Here is a 16,086-nt window from a genome sequence, read left to right as displayed (position 1 = left end):
TGACAAAAATTAATTAAAAATGGATTCTAGACCTAAATGTAAAATATAAAGGTACACAACTCTTAGAATATAATAACATGGAGAAAACTTAAGGGACTTTGGATATAGGGGTGACTTTAGATATAACACTGAAGGCACAACTATATGAAGGAAATAAGTGATAAGCTGGACTTCATTAAAACTTCTGCCCTGTGAAGGATAATGTCAAGAGAATGAGAAACTGAGCCACAGTATGGGAGAAAATACTTGTAAAAGCGACATTTGATAAAGGACTATTATCTAAAACATGTAAAGATTTTTTTTTTTTTTTTTTGAGATGGAGTTTCGCTCTTGTTACCCAGGCTAGAGTGCAATGGCATGATCTCGGTTCACCGCAACCTCCGCCTCCTGGGTTCAGGCAATTCTCCTGCCTCAGCCTCCTGAGTAGCTGGGATTACAGGCACGTGCCACCATGCCCAGCTAATTTTTTGTATTTTTAGTAGAGACGGGGTTTCACCATGTACCTCATGATCCACCTGCCCCGGCCTCCCAAAGTGCTGGGATTACAGGCTTGAGCCACCGCGCCCGGCCACATGTAAAGATTTTGAAGTGCTTTACAATCCAACAATAAGAAAACAATCCAGTTAAAACTATCCTTCAGGATCTGAACAGGTACCCCAAAACTTAAAGTATAATAAAAAAAGACATGGGCAAAGACCTTCACAGAAACCTCACCAAAGAAGATATCTATATATCCATATGGCATATAAATGTGTGAAAAGATGTTCAGCATCATATATCATTAGAGAATTGAAAATTAAAGCAATGAGATGCTACTGAATACCTATTAGAATGGCCAAACCCCAGAACACTGACAACACCAAATGCTGACAAGGATGTGGAGCAACAGGAACTCTCATTCACTGCTGATGGGAATGTAAAATGGTACAGCCACTTTGGGAGACAGTTTGTTAGCTTCTTAGAAAACTAAACACATTCTTATCATATGATGCAGCAGTTTCTGCCCTTGGTTTTTTCCCAAAGTAGTTGAAAACTTATACACACAAAAAAGGCTGCACGTAGATGTTTGTAGTAGCTTTATTCACAATTGCCAAAATGTGGGAGTAAACAAGATATCCTTTAGTAGATGAATGGATAAACAAAGTGGTACATCCAGGCAATGGAATATTATTCAGTGCTAAAAAGAAATGAGTCGTCAAGCCATGAAAAGACATAGATATGCATGTTACTAAGTGAAATGCATATCATTATTAAGTGCATATTACCAAGTGAAAAGAGTCAATCCATATGATTCCAACTATATGACATTCTGGATAAGGAAACACTATGGGGATTGTAAAATGATTAGTGGTTGCCAAGGGCTAGAGGGAAGGAGGGATGAAGAAGTAGCACGCAGGGAATTTTTAGGGCAGTAAATCTACTCTGTATGATATTGTAATGGTGGAATCATGTCATTATGCATTTGTCTATACCTATAGAATGTATAACACCAATGGTGGACCCCAATGTAACCTATGGACTTTGATACTGAGGTGTCAGTGTAGCTTTGATTGCAACAAATGTATCACTCTGGTGAGGTAGATTGATAGCAGGGATGTCAAGAGGCATATGATAACTTTTTGTACCTTCTACTCAGTTTTGCTGTGGACTTAAAAGTTAAGAGGTATTAAAAATTTTTAAGCATATAAGGAGACTTCAGTGTCATAAATATTAACTTTGTGTTTGAGTACTCCCGTTCTGTTTCACCCATGGAGTTGAATGATTCAACAGAAATGACCCTGAGTAGCAGGAAACAGACTGCCTAAAAAACTTGTGTTTTATAGATGGGGCTGAGAAGCCCATGAAAACTTCACTTCTCTTCCTTGCCTCATCTCCGTGTATAATTCAAGCTACAAATAAGAACGGACAAGGCAAGAAGGAAAGTTTCTCATTCTTTAAAAGCATATATTGATGAAAGAATTCAGAATACTGAATAAATGAAAGCTATTCCATGTTCATGGGTAGGGAACTTCAATGTCAAAATGTCAGTTCTGAAGTTGGGTTTTTCCGTCACTCAAATCGTTTCTTCTTGACTTTTTTTTGGTCGTCTTTCTTTTAAAGTCATCTTTTCTACTATCTCCTTGGACTAGTGAAGTTATCATGTTGGATAATAAAGTTATGTCTTCATACTAGGCACTACAGTTGGGACATCCCTGGTGTGTTATTCTAGCTGTTTTGTGTGTCTCAGCTTTGGTTGTTGTTAGTAATTTAAGTACTTGAGAGAGATTCTGCTCTTTTTGAGGAGCACAGACACATTCTTCAAAAAATAAGTAAAAAGGCACTCCAAACAGAGGCCCCCACAGTCAGCAGCATAGGAACCAGAAGACAGCCCTCAGCACTGCAGATGGTCCCTGCACTGTGCCATTGGGTACCTTCAGTGTCAGACATTTTACATCCCTGTCTATGCCAGGAATCGAGCGAAGACCTCTCATGTACTGACTCTCAGTTCTTACAGTCCTGGGAGACCAGAGTTATTCATGCTCTTTTAATCAATGTGGAGATTTAGGTTAAGAAACTTGAAGAAATTCATGCAGCTATTAAATGGCAGAGCTGTGCTTCCTACCAGGGTCCTGTGGAATCCTAGTATATTCTTTTCACAATGTGCAGCCCTTCAGTAAATGACATTTACACTTTGGACGTAACATAAAGTTTTCCAAAGGGAATGGAGTTGTTTTGCTTTTGAAACAGCCCCCTAAAAAGTTTAGCAGCATCCCAAATGAGTCTGTATTGCAGTGAGCTCTTTCTGAACTTTGCTGCCTCCGCAGCTCTTAGCACACAAACTTGCCACTTTCACTCAGTGGTCTCCTCATTGCCCTGAAGAGCAATCAGGGATTGGGGTTGTACTCTCAAACTCTTTGAAACCCCATAGCTTCTACCATAACTCTTTATGAAAAGTGGACCTCATTTATTATATCTTGGTTGATTAATTGTACCTCTCTCTCGTTCATCTTTCAAACTCATGCTGATATAACAAAACCAACATAAGAATGAGATGCAGCAAATTCATTTCCCCTACTGATAAAACCACATGCTCCCTCGTATCATCTTAGCTTTCTTCACTGGTTGGGTAAGTTACAGAAACGCATCACAGAAGAGGAAAGTTAGACTTTTAGTGAGAGGGACTAACCACTGGCAAGATTACTTTGCTTTAAAAAGGAAAGAAAGAAGAACCATGTCCAGAAAATGTTAAGCGGGTTGGCCAACAAGTAAGTGGTGTCGTTCAGGATACAGGAAGTGTAATTTCCTTCCTCTCACTGTGTTTCCAGAGCTCTGTGAAGGCACAGATAAAGGTTTCCTTTTTGCATTGGAAATTTGGATATATCATCTCTCTATTTTGCCGACTGTGATTTGGTCCTCTTCCTCACCCCTCGCTGCCTAGACCAGTTCTCTCTGCTTGTCTCAGAAGGTATTTGCTGATTGCAAATAGGAATCTCTGCCATTACACTGTATTATAGGCAACCAGAAGAAACGTTGGCATTCTTGGCTAGAGTTAGATTTTATGGGGTAACGAGATTAAACATATATGTAATGTTTTTGTGGAAGGAAATTTAAGAAATTGAAACCATAATTACTTAAAATTGACAATGGAAGAAATGGAGTCCCCCAGAACTATTGTGGAACTAGGATGGAGAACCAGGCCTTTTGGTGTCAGACAAGTTCTCTTTATAAAGAAGCAGCGGCTTTTCTATTCTGAACATTCTGGCCTCCTAGGCAGGGTGCTTTAGCCCTGCCTGGCTCTGCCCACTGAGCATGGGATCCCAGGAGAACAAAGAAGGGTCACTCAGACCCTGCTGTCCAAGTGTGTCTTGTGGGTGCAGGTTTCATGGCATATTCCTTGCAGCATTCTATTCTATACCTGGCCAGTGGCTCAAGAACACCTTTCTCATTGCTCTATTCATCAGATGTTTACTCAGTGCCTCCTGCATGCCAGGCACTGCAAAAGACAGTTCCCTTTTTTGATCATTAAAAAAATAAAATAGGCCTAGTACAGTGGCTCATGCCTGCAATCCCAGCACTTTGGGAGGCCAAGGTGAGTGGATCACTTGAGGTCAAGAATTTAAGACCAGCCTGGCCAATATAATAGAACCCTGTCTCTACTAAAAATACGAAAATTAGCTGGGCTAATTCTACAGGCGTGATGGTTCACACCTGGAATCCCAGCTACTTGGAAGGCTAACGCAGGAGAATTGCCTGAGCCCATGAGGCAGAGGTTGCAGTGAGCCAAGATCACACCATTGCACTCCAGTCTGGGTGACAGTGAGACACTGTCTCAAAGAATGAATGAATGAATGAAGCTAGAAGGCTTATCTCCTTCTTTTTCACTTAGATGGTGTGCCTATGCGTGTGTGTTTTATACTGATAGAATTCCATGGCCTAGCTCACCTGACTTGAGAGGTGGTACATTGATAAAGTGTCATGTTGGCTGTGCCCCACGGGGCTGTGCGTCAGCTTGGTATAAGGGAAAGCGATGAGCTGGCAGGAAGGAAGCCTGTGTTTGTATCCCCAGCTTAGGTAGTAAGCAGGTAGGTGATATGGGACAAGCCTTTTCAGTTCCTTACCTATGTTTTCCTTATTAAATTATTTACTTTTTATTTTATTTTTTAAGAGGCAGTCTTGCTCTATCACCTAGGCTGGTGCACAAGTGGTCATTCTGCATCAGCCTTCTGAGTAGCTGGGACTACAGGCATGTATCATGACACATGGCTGATTTTTAAAATTTTGTTGTAGTGACAAGGTCTCACACTGTTGCCCAGGCAGGCTGTTCCCAAGCGATCCTCCTGCCTTGGCCTCCCAAAGTGCTGGGATTACAGGTGTGGGCCACTGCACCTGGCCTCTTTTCTTTTAAGTAAGAGTATTGTATTTCAGTGAGCTCTGAGTTCCTTTCAATATCTGGCTATCTCAAATCCACAAAATTGAGCTCAGATAATTAACCTGGAAGACTGATTTGTCTTACCAAGAAGTATAAAGAATACAATCCTCTTTTGCCATCTTTACAACCCTTGACTTTCTGCCTTTGAACTTACTTTCGAAAGCCCCAGTGAGATGGTCAGTGCATGTGGAGTGTGGACATCGTGAGACCTGAGGCTCGGGAAGGCGGTGGGTGTTCTACACACAGGCAGAGGTTCGGCCACCGTCTGTCTGTAAGGAAGGATTTTAGACCTTTCTTTGTCCTGTGAAGAGTTCGCACCCAGCTGTTTCTGTTCACTGGCTTCCTAAGGGACAACCAGCTTCTGTTGGAGGGACAGCTCACTAGGGTTGGGAGGACAGGCAATGCCCATGGAAATCTGACAAGTTTATCTGGCTCACAGGGGATAGAGCCTTTGACCTTGGCCTCATTAACTGTGTTTTATCCAGCAAGGTACCAGACCAGCAACACTTAAAGGAAAAATGACAGGATTTAGCACCTGCTCCTTTTCTGGAATCACTGCCCCCATGCCCCCACAAACACACACACAATGTGGGTGTACAGAAACGTAGCTCTTTGACTATTTCTTACCTTTAATTCCTAAGAGGTTAAAAATAATTTATTGATCTTTTATGTGTGTATTGGGGTAAAACTAATTTATCCTGTGATCAAAAAGTAGGGAGAAATTTTATTAAACACTCCATAATTTCGGCATCTAAATGATGATGTCGTTGTTGTGAAATCATGAGTCCCTTTCAATAATTGCTTCTGAGTCTTCAGCATATTCATGACTTTCTCTTTTGTGCGCCAGAGTCTACAAGCATTGCCACTAAAAGCCCTTTTGTTTTTAGTTATTTGTTTACAGATCTGTTTCCTTCCTCCGTGAAGACAATTTCTGGCACACTGGTGTTCAATAAGTGTTTTCTTGTATAATGAATGAATGACTGCATTAATAATATAAATCCTCAGCCTAAATGTATATCCTCAGAAACAATTTTTTTTCTTTCTTTTTTTTCCCTTAAGGAATAGAATCTTGCTCTGTTGCCCAGGCTGGAGTGCAGTGGGTCACAGCTGACCGCAGCCTCTGCTGGGCTCAAGGGATCCTCTGACCTTGGCTTCCCTAGTAGCTAGGACTACTAATATGCACCACCTCACCTGGCTAGATATTTTATTTTTAGGTTTTTTGTAGAGACAGAGTCTTGTCTGTGTTGCCCAGGCTCATGTCCCACCTCAGCCTCCCAAAGTGCTGGGATTGTAGATGGGAGCCACCACGTCCAGTCTCAGAGAGAATTTTCTGTGTTTTCTAAAGTAGCTCCATTCTCAGGAGTGATCCTCTCCCAGGTTAGTCTCTTTTATTTCTTCATAACTTTTAGCCCGATATGAAATTATTTTTCTTATTTATATGCTTGTGTGTTTACACACATAGATATTTTTTCTTTCCATTATTAAGTAAGATTTAGGGTATGGAGACATTGAATACTCTGCTTTCCTAACATCTGTAACTGGTTGTTCATGGGATAAATGAATCTCTAATCTGCAGCTAAACTTCTGGAAATAGCAAAACTCATGCAGAATGAGTTTGGGAGCATGCAGTAGCAATTAAGATGAATAATGTCATTGGGAAGACCCAATACCAAGTAAAGTAATGGAGAAATAGTTCTGTGCTTTTTCAGACGACTCAAACCCGTTTCAGAGGCATTTTCAAACAAAAACATTCAGTCATATTTGAGCAGTGCAATTCTGTGTTACTTGGAGGTGTTTATAGAGTAATATTCATTTGACAGTGTCAACGTTTACATTTTTTAAAATTGCAATAAAGTTTGTATGCAACAAAATGCACTCATCTTAGGTTTACGATTCAAGGAGTTTTATTGAATGAACACAGCTTGTATACCTAACATTCTGATCAAGGTAAAACACATTTCCCTTACCCAGAAAATTCCCTGGTATCTTTATGCACACAGTTCCCACCCTCAGTAAACAGCCACCGATCTGCTTTAGATCACTGTGAGTTAGTTTTACCTGTGAGTCAACTTCATCTCAGTGGAGTTAGATGTGTCTGTTGTGTTAGGGTTCTTTCACTTACTGTAATGGTTTTTAGGTTCATGCACAATGTTGCACATCAGTAGTTCATTCCTGTGTATTGCCAAGTGTAAATGTATTACATACTATATATTATAATTTTATTGTAGTAAATGACATAATGTATACATATGACACTGTTCCTCAATACTCCCATTGATGTGCATTTCAATGGGTTCCAGCTTTTGACGACTAAAAATAAAGCATTGATAAACTTCTTATAATGCATCAGAGTAGGGATGTGGCCGGGTCATAGAATAAGTGTATGTTTAACTTTATAAGAAACCATTGCTTTCTTTACAGAAATGGAGGAGAGTTCCAATTGCTCCATCTCCTTACTGGTGACTGGCACAAGCAATCTGTTCAACTTTAGCCCTTCCAGTGGGTATATATTATCTCACTGTATCATTTTTTTCAGAGTTATAATTTGCATAGAGTAAACTCCACCCTTTTTAGTGTACAATTCTGCAGGTTTTGACAAATGCATGCAATCATGAAACACAACCCTGGTCAAGCTACAGAACCCTTCTGTCAGCCCTCAAGTTCTCCCATGTCCCTTTTCAGGCATCCCCATGCCACCTTGAGCACTTGGCAACTCTGCTTTCTGTCCCTATAATTTTGCCTAGTTCTGGCCTACCAGGATTTATCCGCTATATATATTTTTTATTTTATCAGTCATATATGTTTATCAATTTAAATATCAAGACCAGTTCATCAAGGTTTGTAATAAAGAACAGAAGACCCTTCTTAACTCCTCTTGAATTCTGAGGAGTTTCAACTTTTTCATAAGTCTTTCAACTCTTTCAGCTGATTTTGGTGGCATACATCCCTTCATTTCTAAACTCACTTCTTACTATGGAAGGTAAGGATTTCACTCTCCACCAGCCATACAGATACTCATGAATCCCTCAGAGAAAAGCAAATATAGATATATCCTAATGTGTTTTTTGTTTGTTTGCTTTTGAGACTGAGTCTCGCTCTGTCTCCCAGGCTGGAGTGCAATGGCATGATCTCAGCTCACTGCAACCTCCACCTCCCAGGCTCAGGCGATTCTCCTCCGCCTCCTTAGTTTTTTGTTTTATTTTTTTCCTTTTTTTAACAGGCTTTGGATTATTATATCTACATAATGCAAGCAGCAGAGGCTGTGGGATTTACTTTGATTGCACTTCCTTTCTTGAATAATAGGTGTTTCTAGAGCTAATACTTTTTTTCTTTGTTCTCTGTGGACATACTTCTGTTTCATACACAAGGTTGCTAACAGAAATGTTGATGTACCTTTTAATATGTTCAGACAAGTAAGATCATTTCTCAGTTTCTTTTTTTTTCTTGGATTCATTCCTCATGGGACCGTCTGTCCCCTGCCTCATTTGGGACTGGTTGCGCTTTCCCAGGACGTCTCTCTTCTTCTGAGAGCTCCCTTTATCAACTGTCTCATGGACAGAAAAATAGGAACTAACTAGGTAATTCAACAGAGCTAGGGATAGTATGTATTTGTAGTTATATAAATTAATACCTATTAATTTAGACTGATCCACGTGTATAAAACATCATAAATTCACGTGGATACCATCAACTGCAATCCAGTAGCACAGGGTTTATTCTAGTTTTTTCCTTCTGAGGCTTATAACTCCCTTCTACAACAGTAAGAAACCTAGCTTTTCTATTTTTAATAGATTTAGTTATTTGATCAGTTCCCTAGTATGTAACTGATCACTCATCCTTATTAGCATGCTGTCTTCCATGGGAACACCCCCCTCACCTCGTACTTGCTCTGATATCTGAGGCCAGTGCACCACCCCAAGTCCTCCTATGTGCAAGTACCCCCTTGCCTCACTTAGGCTCTGATACCCCATCTGCTCCCTTACACGGATGCCCACCTCGTTCTCTGCCATGCCAGTCCAGACCCCTCTGGGGATGTGCAACCATCCCCCATTGCAAATGCCCAAGTCACCCTGCTTCACCCCAAGGCTCAGGACTCAGCTGCCCAGGAGGGAGGACAGAAGAGCCAAGATCCATCTCCTGATTCTGTCCTGATTCCCATTTCCCAAGGTTTTCCTTTCTTCAATCTTCCTATACCAAAGAATACTCTCCTCCTGTTTGCTTAAGCCCAAGATACAAATACCTTTGAGAATTTGCCTTTCCTGCCCCATTCATGGCCATCTCCAGCAAAATCATGAGCAACTCCTGTTTATTCGTGTATATCATACATCTGGGTGCTTTGGCTCACGCCTGTAATCCCAGCACTTTGGGAGGTCTAGGCAGGTGAACCGCTTGAGCCGAGGAGTCTGAGACCAGCCTGTCAACATGGGGAGATGCTATCTCTACAAAAAATGCAAAAGTTATATGGGTGTGGTGGCATGCACCTGTAGTCCCAGCTATGAGGGGTGGGAGGGTGGCAGCTAAGGTGGAATCTATTGAGCCAAGGTGGCGAGGTTGCAGTGAGCCATGATAGCGCCACTGCACTCCAGTCTGGGTGACTGAGTGAGACCCTGCCACAAGGAAAAAACAAAAATTAAAATTAAAAACCTCACAAATATATAGGGAATATATATACCTTGCATTTTTTTTTCATCCCTCCTCTTTTTCACTGCACCTACCACTCCTCTCTGGTGTTCCTCTTTTTTTTTTTCATTCTTTTTTCAAGATAAGTCTTTCTCTATCACCCAGGCTGGAGTGCAGTGGCATAATCTTGCTCACTGCCACCTCCACCTCCCAGGTTCAAGCAGTTTTCCTGCCTCAGCCTCCCAAGTAGCTGGGATTACAGGTGACCACCACCACACCTGACTAATTTTTATATTTTAGTAGAGATGGGGTTTCATCATGTTGGCCAGGCTGGTGTCGAACTCCTGACCTCATGATCCACCTGCCTCGGCCTCTCAAAGTGCTGGGATTACAAGCATGAGCCACCGCACCTGGCCTGGTATTCCTCTTTCTACTACACCTCACATCCCACAATGCATTCCCCTATAGCAGCAAGTATGCTCTTTTAAAAGCTTAAGGCGGCCAGGCACAGTGGCCCACGCCTGTAATCCCAGCACTTTGGGAGTCTGACGCAGGCGGATCAGTTGAGGTCAGGATTTCAAGACCAGCCTCCCCAACTTGGCAAAACCCCATCTCTACTTAAAATACAAAAAATCAGCTGGGCATGGTGGCACACCTCTCTAATCCCAGTTACTCAGGAGGATGAAGCATGAGAATTTCTTGAACCTGAGTGGAGGAGGTTGCAGTGAGCCAAGATTGCACCACTGCACTCCAGCCTGGGTGACAGAGCAAGACTGTCTTAAAAAAAAAAAAAAAAAAAAGCATAAGACATGATGATATTTGAAACCCTCCAATGCTTCCTGCTGTACTTAGAATAAAACATGAATTTCTCTATGGCTTATAATAACTATGTCTGGTAATTAATCTTGGCTACACATCAGCATCACCAGGGGACCCTTACAGAAGCATTAAATCTGGGCCTTACCCCGATCCAGTTAAATCAGAATATTTGGCGGTGTGGCCTAGCGTCAGTATTTGTAAAAGTTCCCTGGTGGGTCTCATGGGTGCCCAGGGTTGAGAACCATGCCTCGTCTAACTACCTTCTTGTTGCCTCTCCTCACCTCAGTCTCTTGCACTGAACTCTGGGCAATGACAGTTTTCTTCTCTCTTTGAACTCAGCTTACTCTTGCCTCACAGCTTCCTCACTTGATTTGTTTCTGTCTTAAAGTTTCTTTGCCCAGCTCTGTTAATGTCTCATTTATTTTAGCTTCTTAGGGTAATCTGTCCTTGATCACCATATCTAAAATAATATCCCATGTTACAACCATTGTTTGCCATGTTACTTTCCTTGCCCACTTTTCACTCCTTCCTTTTAGCACTGTCATTTTCTCAACTCATGTTTTTTTTTGTTTGTTTCTGTTTTTTGTTTTAGACAGAGTATCACTCTATTGCCAGGCTGGAGTGCAGTGATGCAATCTCGGCTCACTGCAACCTCTGCCACCCAGGTTCAAGTGATTCTCCTGTCTCAGCTTCCCAAGTAGCTGGGACTGCAGGCACATGCCCCCACACCCAGCTAATTTTTGTATTTTTAGTAGAGACAGTGTTTCAATATGTTGGCCAGGATGGTCTAGATCTCTTTACCTCGTGATCTGCCTGCCTCAGCCTCCCAAAGTGCTGGGATTACAGGCATGAGCCACCACACCAGATCACTTGTGTGTATTTTAACATTAGAGTATAATCTTCATGAGAACTCTTGCTTTCCACTACATCATGATTCTTAATTAGTGCTTAATAAAGATTTGTAGAATGTCTGCATGTAGTGACAAGAAGAATCAGGTAAGGAATCTGTTGGATGGAAAGTGTGTAAGAGCCAGAGAGACATTTGGATAGGTGAAGTGAAATGGAGCAGCTGAGATTCTTGATGGTTGGAGATTACTTGAGAACCCAGACATAAAGTAAGTAATTTTGACAGTGGAATAAGCAACTCTCTGTTATTTTCAATTGGAGAGGACAGATTTTTATTCTGGATTAGAGCAGTCCCAAGAAAGCAGAATTCACTCGTGAACCTCAGAAAAGAGCATTCCTCAGCATAGAATAAGTTAGTGTTCGCCATGGTTGCTATGAACTTGGTTTTTGCAACTGTCATTTCCCCTAAATGTAGGCAAGGGTAGTCCTCTGGACTCAGTATCCCCTCACCACTCCCTTTATTTTAATAGTATAATAAATTAAGAAAGCATCTGAGATCCTGCTGACCAGTTCACACTACCCATTGATTGCAGCTGTTGATATGCCCATTGCTACCTCTTGGCATGATGCCTTCTTAAGTCTAATAGCATGCTGTATTTAATTATAATGGTCTTACTGTAAACATGTGGGATTAACTGGAAAACTGCATTCTTGCTTGTATGACAGCCCAGGTTTGTAATGTGGAAATGAGCAAACATACTCGTGAACTATTACCATATTCTGTGCAGTTATTAAAATTGAATTTATGGAGTCCTGACATTATATGCTTAATACTCCAGAGATAGATCTGTTCTCTTATACCTGATGCAAGGAAAATGAACATTCGCATTTACAAATTCAGCATGATAATTTTGTGCCTTTATATAGGGTACATACACACACCACAATTCTAGAGAAGACATAGGAAATTAAAAAAAGTTTTTTCAACAATGACAGGTTTAGGAAGCATAATTCTGTGATGAATGGCTGTGCAAAATACTGTTTACAGAAGTACAGATAAATTCTTCTCTGAAAGGGGAATGAAGTTTGTACTGTGACAGCTTGGCTTTATAGGGCATAGAACGATGAAAACCGCTTGGAAAAGATGAATATCTTGTTTCTCAGTTTAATTTTTATTGTGTAACAAACTAAAACATTAATCTTCTAACATACTATCTGTTGTCTCTATCAATTGTTGCATTCCAGTATCAACTGTTGCATTCCAGTATTGCTAATAGAACATGAGAATGTATATTGCTAATACCTTTATGATATCCCAGAAAACATAAAATATTTTGTGTTCTCTTTTGCTCTGACAGGTTGGTACAGAGGATATACCCTCCAAAATAAATCTAAAAAGGTATGACGTGTCATCCACTTTTTATTTCATTTGAAATCTGTCTGCTAGTTTTGTATTGTGCTATCTGATTCGTTCCTCTGGTCTCTGCTGTCTCTAGACCTAGTTTGCTTTCTCTTTGATGGCTCTTCTTTGGATTTGGAAGCAAATTCTTTGACCTCAGTGCTTAAATTTAATAGTGTAAATCCCATTGACTGTATTTCTCACCAGCCAATTCAAGGAGAAAGTCCTGGAAGACTTCTTTTTTCCTGTCCCTCAAATTAAGCAAGTTGGAAACACATTCATTGCTCTAGTGGGATCTCTCTTTCCGGGAGCGATGGACGAATGCTTCTCCCTTCATCCTTTACTTCTAATGCTAAAATTCCGAACTAAAGGATCTCCTCATTTCCACGTGATCCTTTCCTTCATTGTACATTGGATAAATAAGAGTGGTTTTCATACTGTGAGCCTCATACCCCAGTAATACATTATGAAATCAATATGGTGGATTAGAACCATATTGATTTTTTTCATTTTTCATTTCATTTTTTTCCAAAAAAATGAAATCAAAAAGTAGAGAATGTGACATGCAATGGTAAGTATTGTTTCATGAAACTTTTGTTTTACATATATACTTTTATTTATTGTTTTTATTATATTTTATGTATTTCTTATGTAATACTGGTTGCCATAAAAATTACTGTTCACCAGAGGCACAGTTTGAAAAATACTGGCCTAAATGGTTCCTTTTGCCAAAGCCAAAACTACGAATAGTCAGGCTAAAGAGACTCTATTAATTATGTTAATACCCCCCTCAATTTCTTTTAGGTCTTGTCAGCACTGTTCCTTTGATACAGCTCGCTGGGGCAGCATGATATGTCAGCACTTTCTTTTGAAAAAGCAGAGTTGATAGGGCCTTATTATTTCACAATTAGTTCACATGCCAAATAGCAAATTAGAAAAGAGATAAGAGAAACGTTTTAGAATTTATCAAAAGAGGAGTGAAAAAAGAAAGCCAGACCCACAGTTCTTACTCTTCACGGACAGCAGGAGAAAGACGTAATCCTGGACCATATGCTGATGTTACACACCCAACTCTCCAAAGGGTATGGGGCCCAGGAGGACACCGTTCTACATGGTATTGTTCATAAAACACCAGGACTGCTTCTGCATTGCTGATGCTTAAATCACACTCAGCATTTGCACATGTGTGTGAACACATACACATTTTGTTAACTTTGATGGTTTACGAATCTAGCAAAATAAAGGAATGTTTGCTTTTAATGTAACTCCTACAATTTTGGTCCTTTTTTCTCTCCCCAAACCAGAAAATGAATTTTTCTACCTACAGTTAGATTCTTATACCATGTCTTTATTTCAAACCAAATTATTTTCATTTAATCTCTTACTGACTTCAGTTTCTTTGGGCCATCAAATAGGGGCCAAGAGTGTAGTCATGGCAGAGTGAATGAGGGCATGACAGAATTAAAGTGAAAACCTTTCTTCTGGGATCCTCAATGACACAAGAGTACCTGACTATGGCCACTCCTGCTTTTTAGCCCGATTGGTGTTCATTTTACTCATAGTTATGGAAGTGGTAGTTATTGCAAAGCACAATTAGAGTTAGCAACTTTGATGTTCTGCATTTGTTAAACAGTAAGAATACTTATGTCAGTTCACAATTCTTTTTTTTTTAATGTTAATTTAAAAACAATAAACAAAAAGCCATTCTCAAAATTATGTGGTGAACTTAAGGAACAAACGAAATTCTTGATTTTTCACTGGGAAATGTCAATTATATCCAACCAAGGTCCTAGACCAGGTCTTCCTTTTCATAGACTCTACAGTAGGTAAGGATCATTTTGAACATGGAAGACCTTGCTTTCTAAAGCATCCTATGATATTCTAATACAGTCGTTTCTCATTTCCACAGGGGATTGGTTCCAGGACCCCCACAATAACAAAATCCATGGATGCTCAAGTCCCTGACATAAAATGGCAAAGTATTGGCATATAACCTCTGTGCATCCTCCCGTGTACTTTAAATCATGTATAGATTACTTGAAATGCCTAATACAATGTAAATGCTATGTAAAGAGTTATTATACTGTATTGTTTAGGGAATAATGATAAGGAAATAAACCTCCTTTTACTTTTTTCCCCCTATATTTTCCATCATCGGTTGGTTGAACCCATCTTATGGAGGGCCTGGTGTATATAGAAATCAATCTAGCTAATAGTGCCATTGTTGTCAGCTTTGAACAGTAGATAGATAGGGTGCCCCACCGGGAGCTAAATGATACATTCTGGATGTGTTTTTAATTTTTTCGTGTTCATTAAGGAGTGCTTTAAACCTTTAAGCTTAAAATCTCACTTTTTAGAGAAATCTTTCAGTAAGAGTTTCTCTTTGTTCTCTTGATAACTAAAGGAAAACTTTGTAATTCAATGGAATGATGACACAAACAAGGGCCATGCATTTATTTGACGATTGTTTTAAGTTAAAATATCCTTCTTGTGGAGAAGGATATCCAGGGAAAATATAGGGAATTCAAAATCAGTTGCCATGAATTCTGCTCTGCTTTTGACACCCTTTCATTAAGAGATCAGCTCATTAAAAATGCTCTTCTAATGCCTAAAAACAATAAATAATCCCTCATTTCTCCGTCTGTAGGGGGAGGAGCCACTTGAAAGGCTTATTGATTTAATGGAAATTCTTGGTGTCATTTATAAGCTGACCCAGCCATTTAGAGTGATGATAAAAGGAGCTAGTGGTTTTACAAATTGAAGAAGACAAGTGCTTTTCTGAAACTGATTATTGATCCTGGTGGAATTGTAGGAGTGTGGATAAGGCCAACATCTAGAAAATCATTAGTGTATTTTTTTACTCAAGTGAGTGGGTTGCATTGAGGAAGGAAAAGCAGAATTGAGAGCTAGGCTGTAAATCAGAAACACATGACCTAGGCTCTGACTTTCTGTATATATCCTTTATGATAGGAGACAGTCTGTAAGCATCAGGTTTACCAGAGGAATTCTATGACTGTAAAATGGCCAGGTGTCATCATGGAAGGGTGAGGCCTGCAGATGACAGAGTGGCAATTTAACAAATAAACACATGTATGCATACATACATGCATGCATACATACATACATTAATACATACATATATACATGAGATAGGATCTCAGTCTGTTGCCCAGGCTGGCGTACAGTGGTGTAATTATGGTTTACTGAAGCTTTGACCTCCTGGGCTCAAGCAGTCCTCCTCCCTTAGCCTCCAGTGTAGCTGGGACCATTGGCATGTGCCACCGTGCTGTGCTAATTTTTTGAGTTTTTTTGTAGAGACCGTGTCTCTGTTTGTTTCCCAGGCTGGTCTTGAACTCTTGGGCTCGAGCAATCCTCTTGGCCTCCTAAAGTGCTAGAATTACAGGCATGATCCACTGTGCCCTGCCTTAAATATTCTCTTAATATGAAAATCATCATGTCTGAACATCTAGTATAAAGCATCTGCTTATGATCT

The 16,086-nt window shown here is 40.2% G+C and overlaps 1 protein-coding gene across 6 annotated transcripts in view; it reads left to right on the top strand.

Moving 5' to 3' along the window:
* DOCK5 (dedicator of cytokinesis 5) overlaps positions 1-16,086 on the top strand; it is a 219,064-nt gene that overhangs the window by 66,283 nt on the left and 136,695 nt on the right. For 3 of the 6 annotated variants that reach the window (XM_078347201.1, XM_078347200.1, XM_078347199.1), the window contains exons 3-4: positions 7,331-7,408; positions 12,553-12,593. In XM_078347201.1, coding sequence (XP_078203327.1) covers positions 7,331-7,408; positions 12,553-12,593 — 119 coding nt within the window. The remainder of the gene's footprint in view (positions 1-7,330; positions 7,409-12,552; positions 12,594-16,086) is intronic. The other 3 variants (XM_078347202.1, XM_008979098.6, XM_035269991.3) reach the window with 1 other exon arrangement.

This window comes from Callithrix jacchus, chromosome 13 (assembly GCF_049354715.1).
Source record: "Callithrix jacchus isolate 240 chromosome 13, calJac240_pri, whole genome shotgun sequence".
Classification (NCBI taxonomy): domain Eukaryota; kingdom Metazoa; phylum Chordata; class Mammalia; order Primates; family Cebidae; genus Callithrix; species Callithrix jacchus.
Note: the sequence above shows the minus strand (reverse complement) of the source record. Positions and strands in the feature narration are given on the sequence as shown.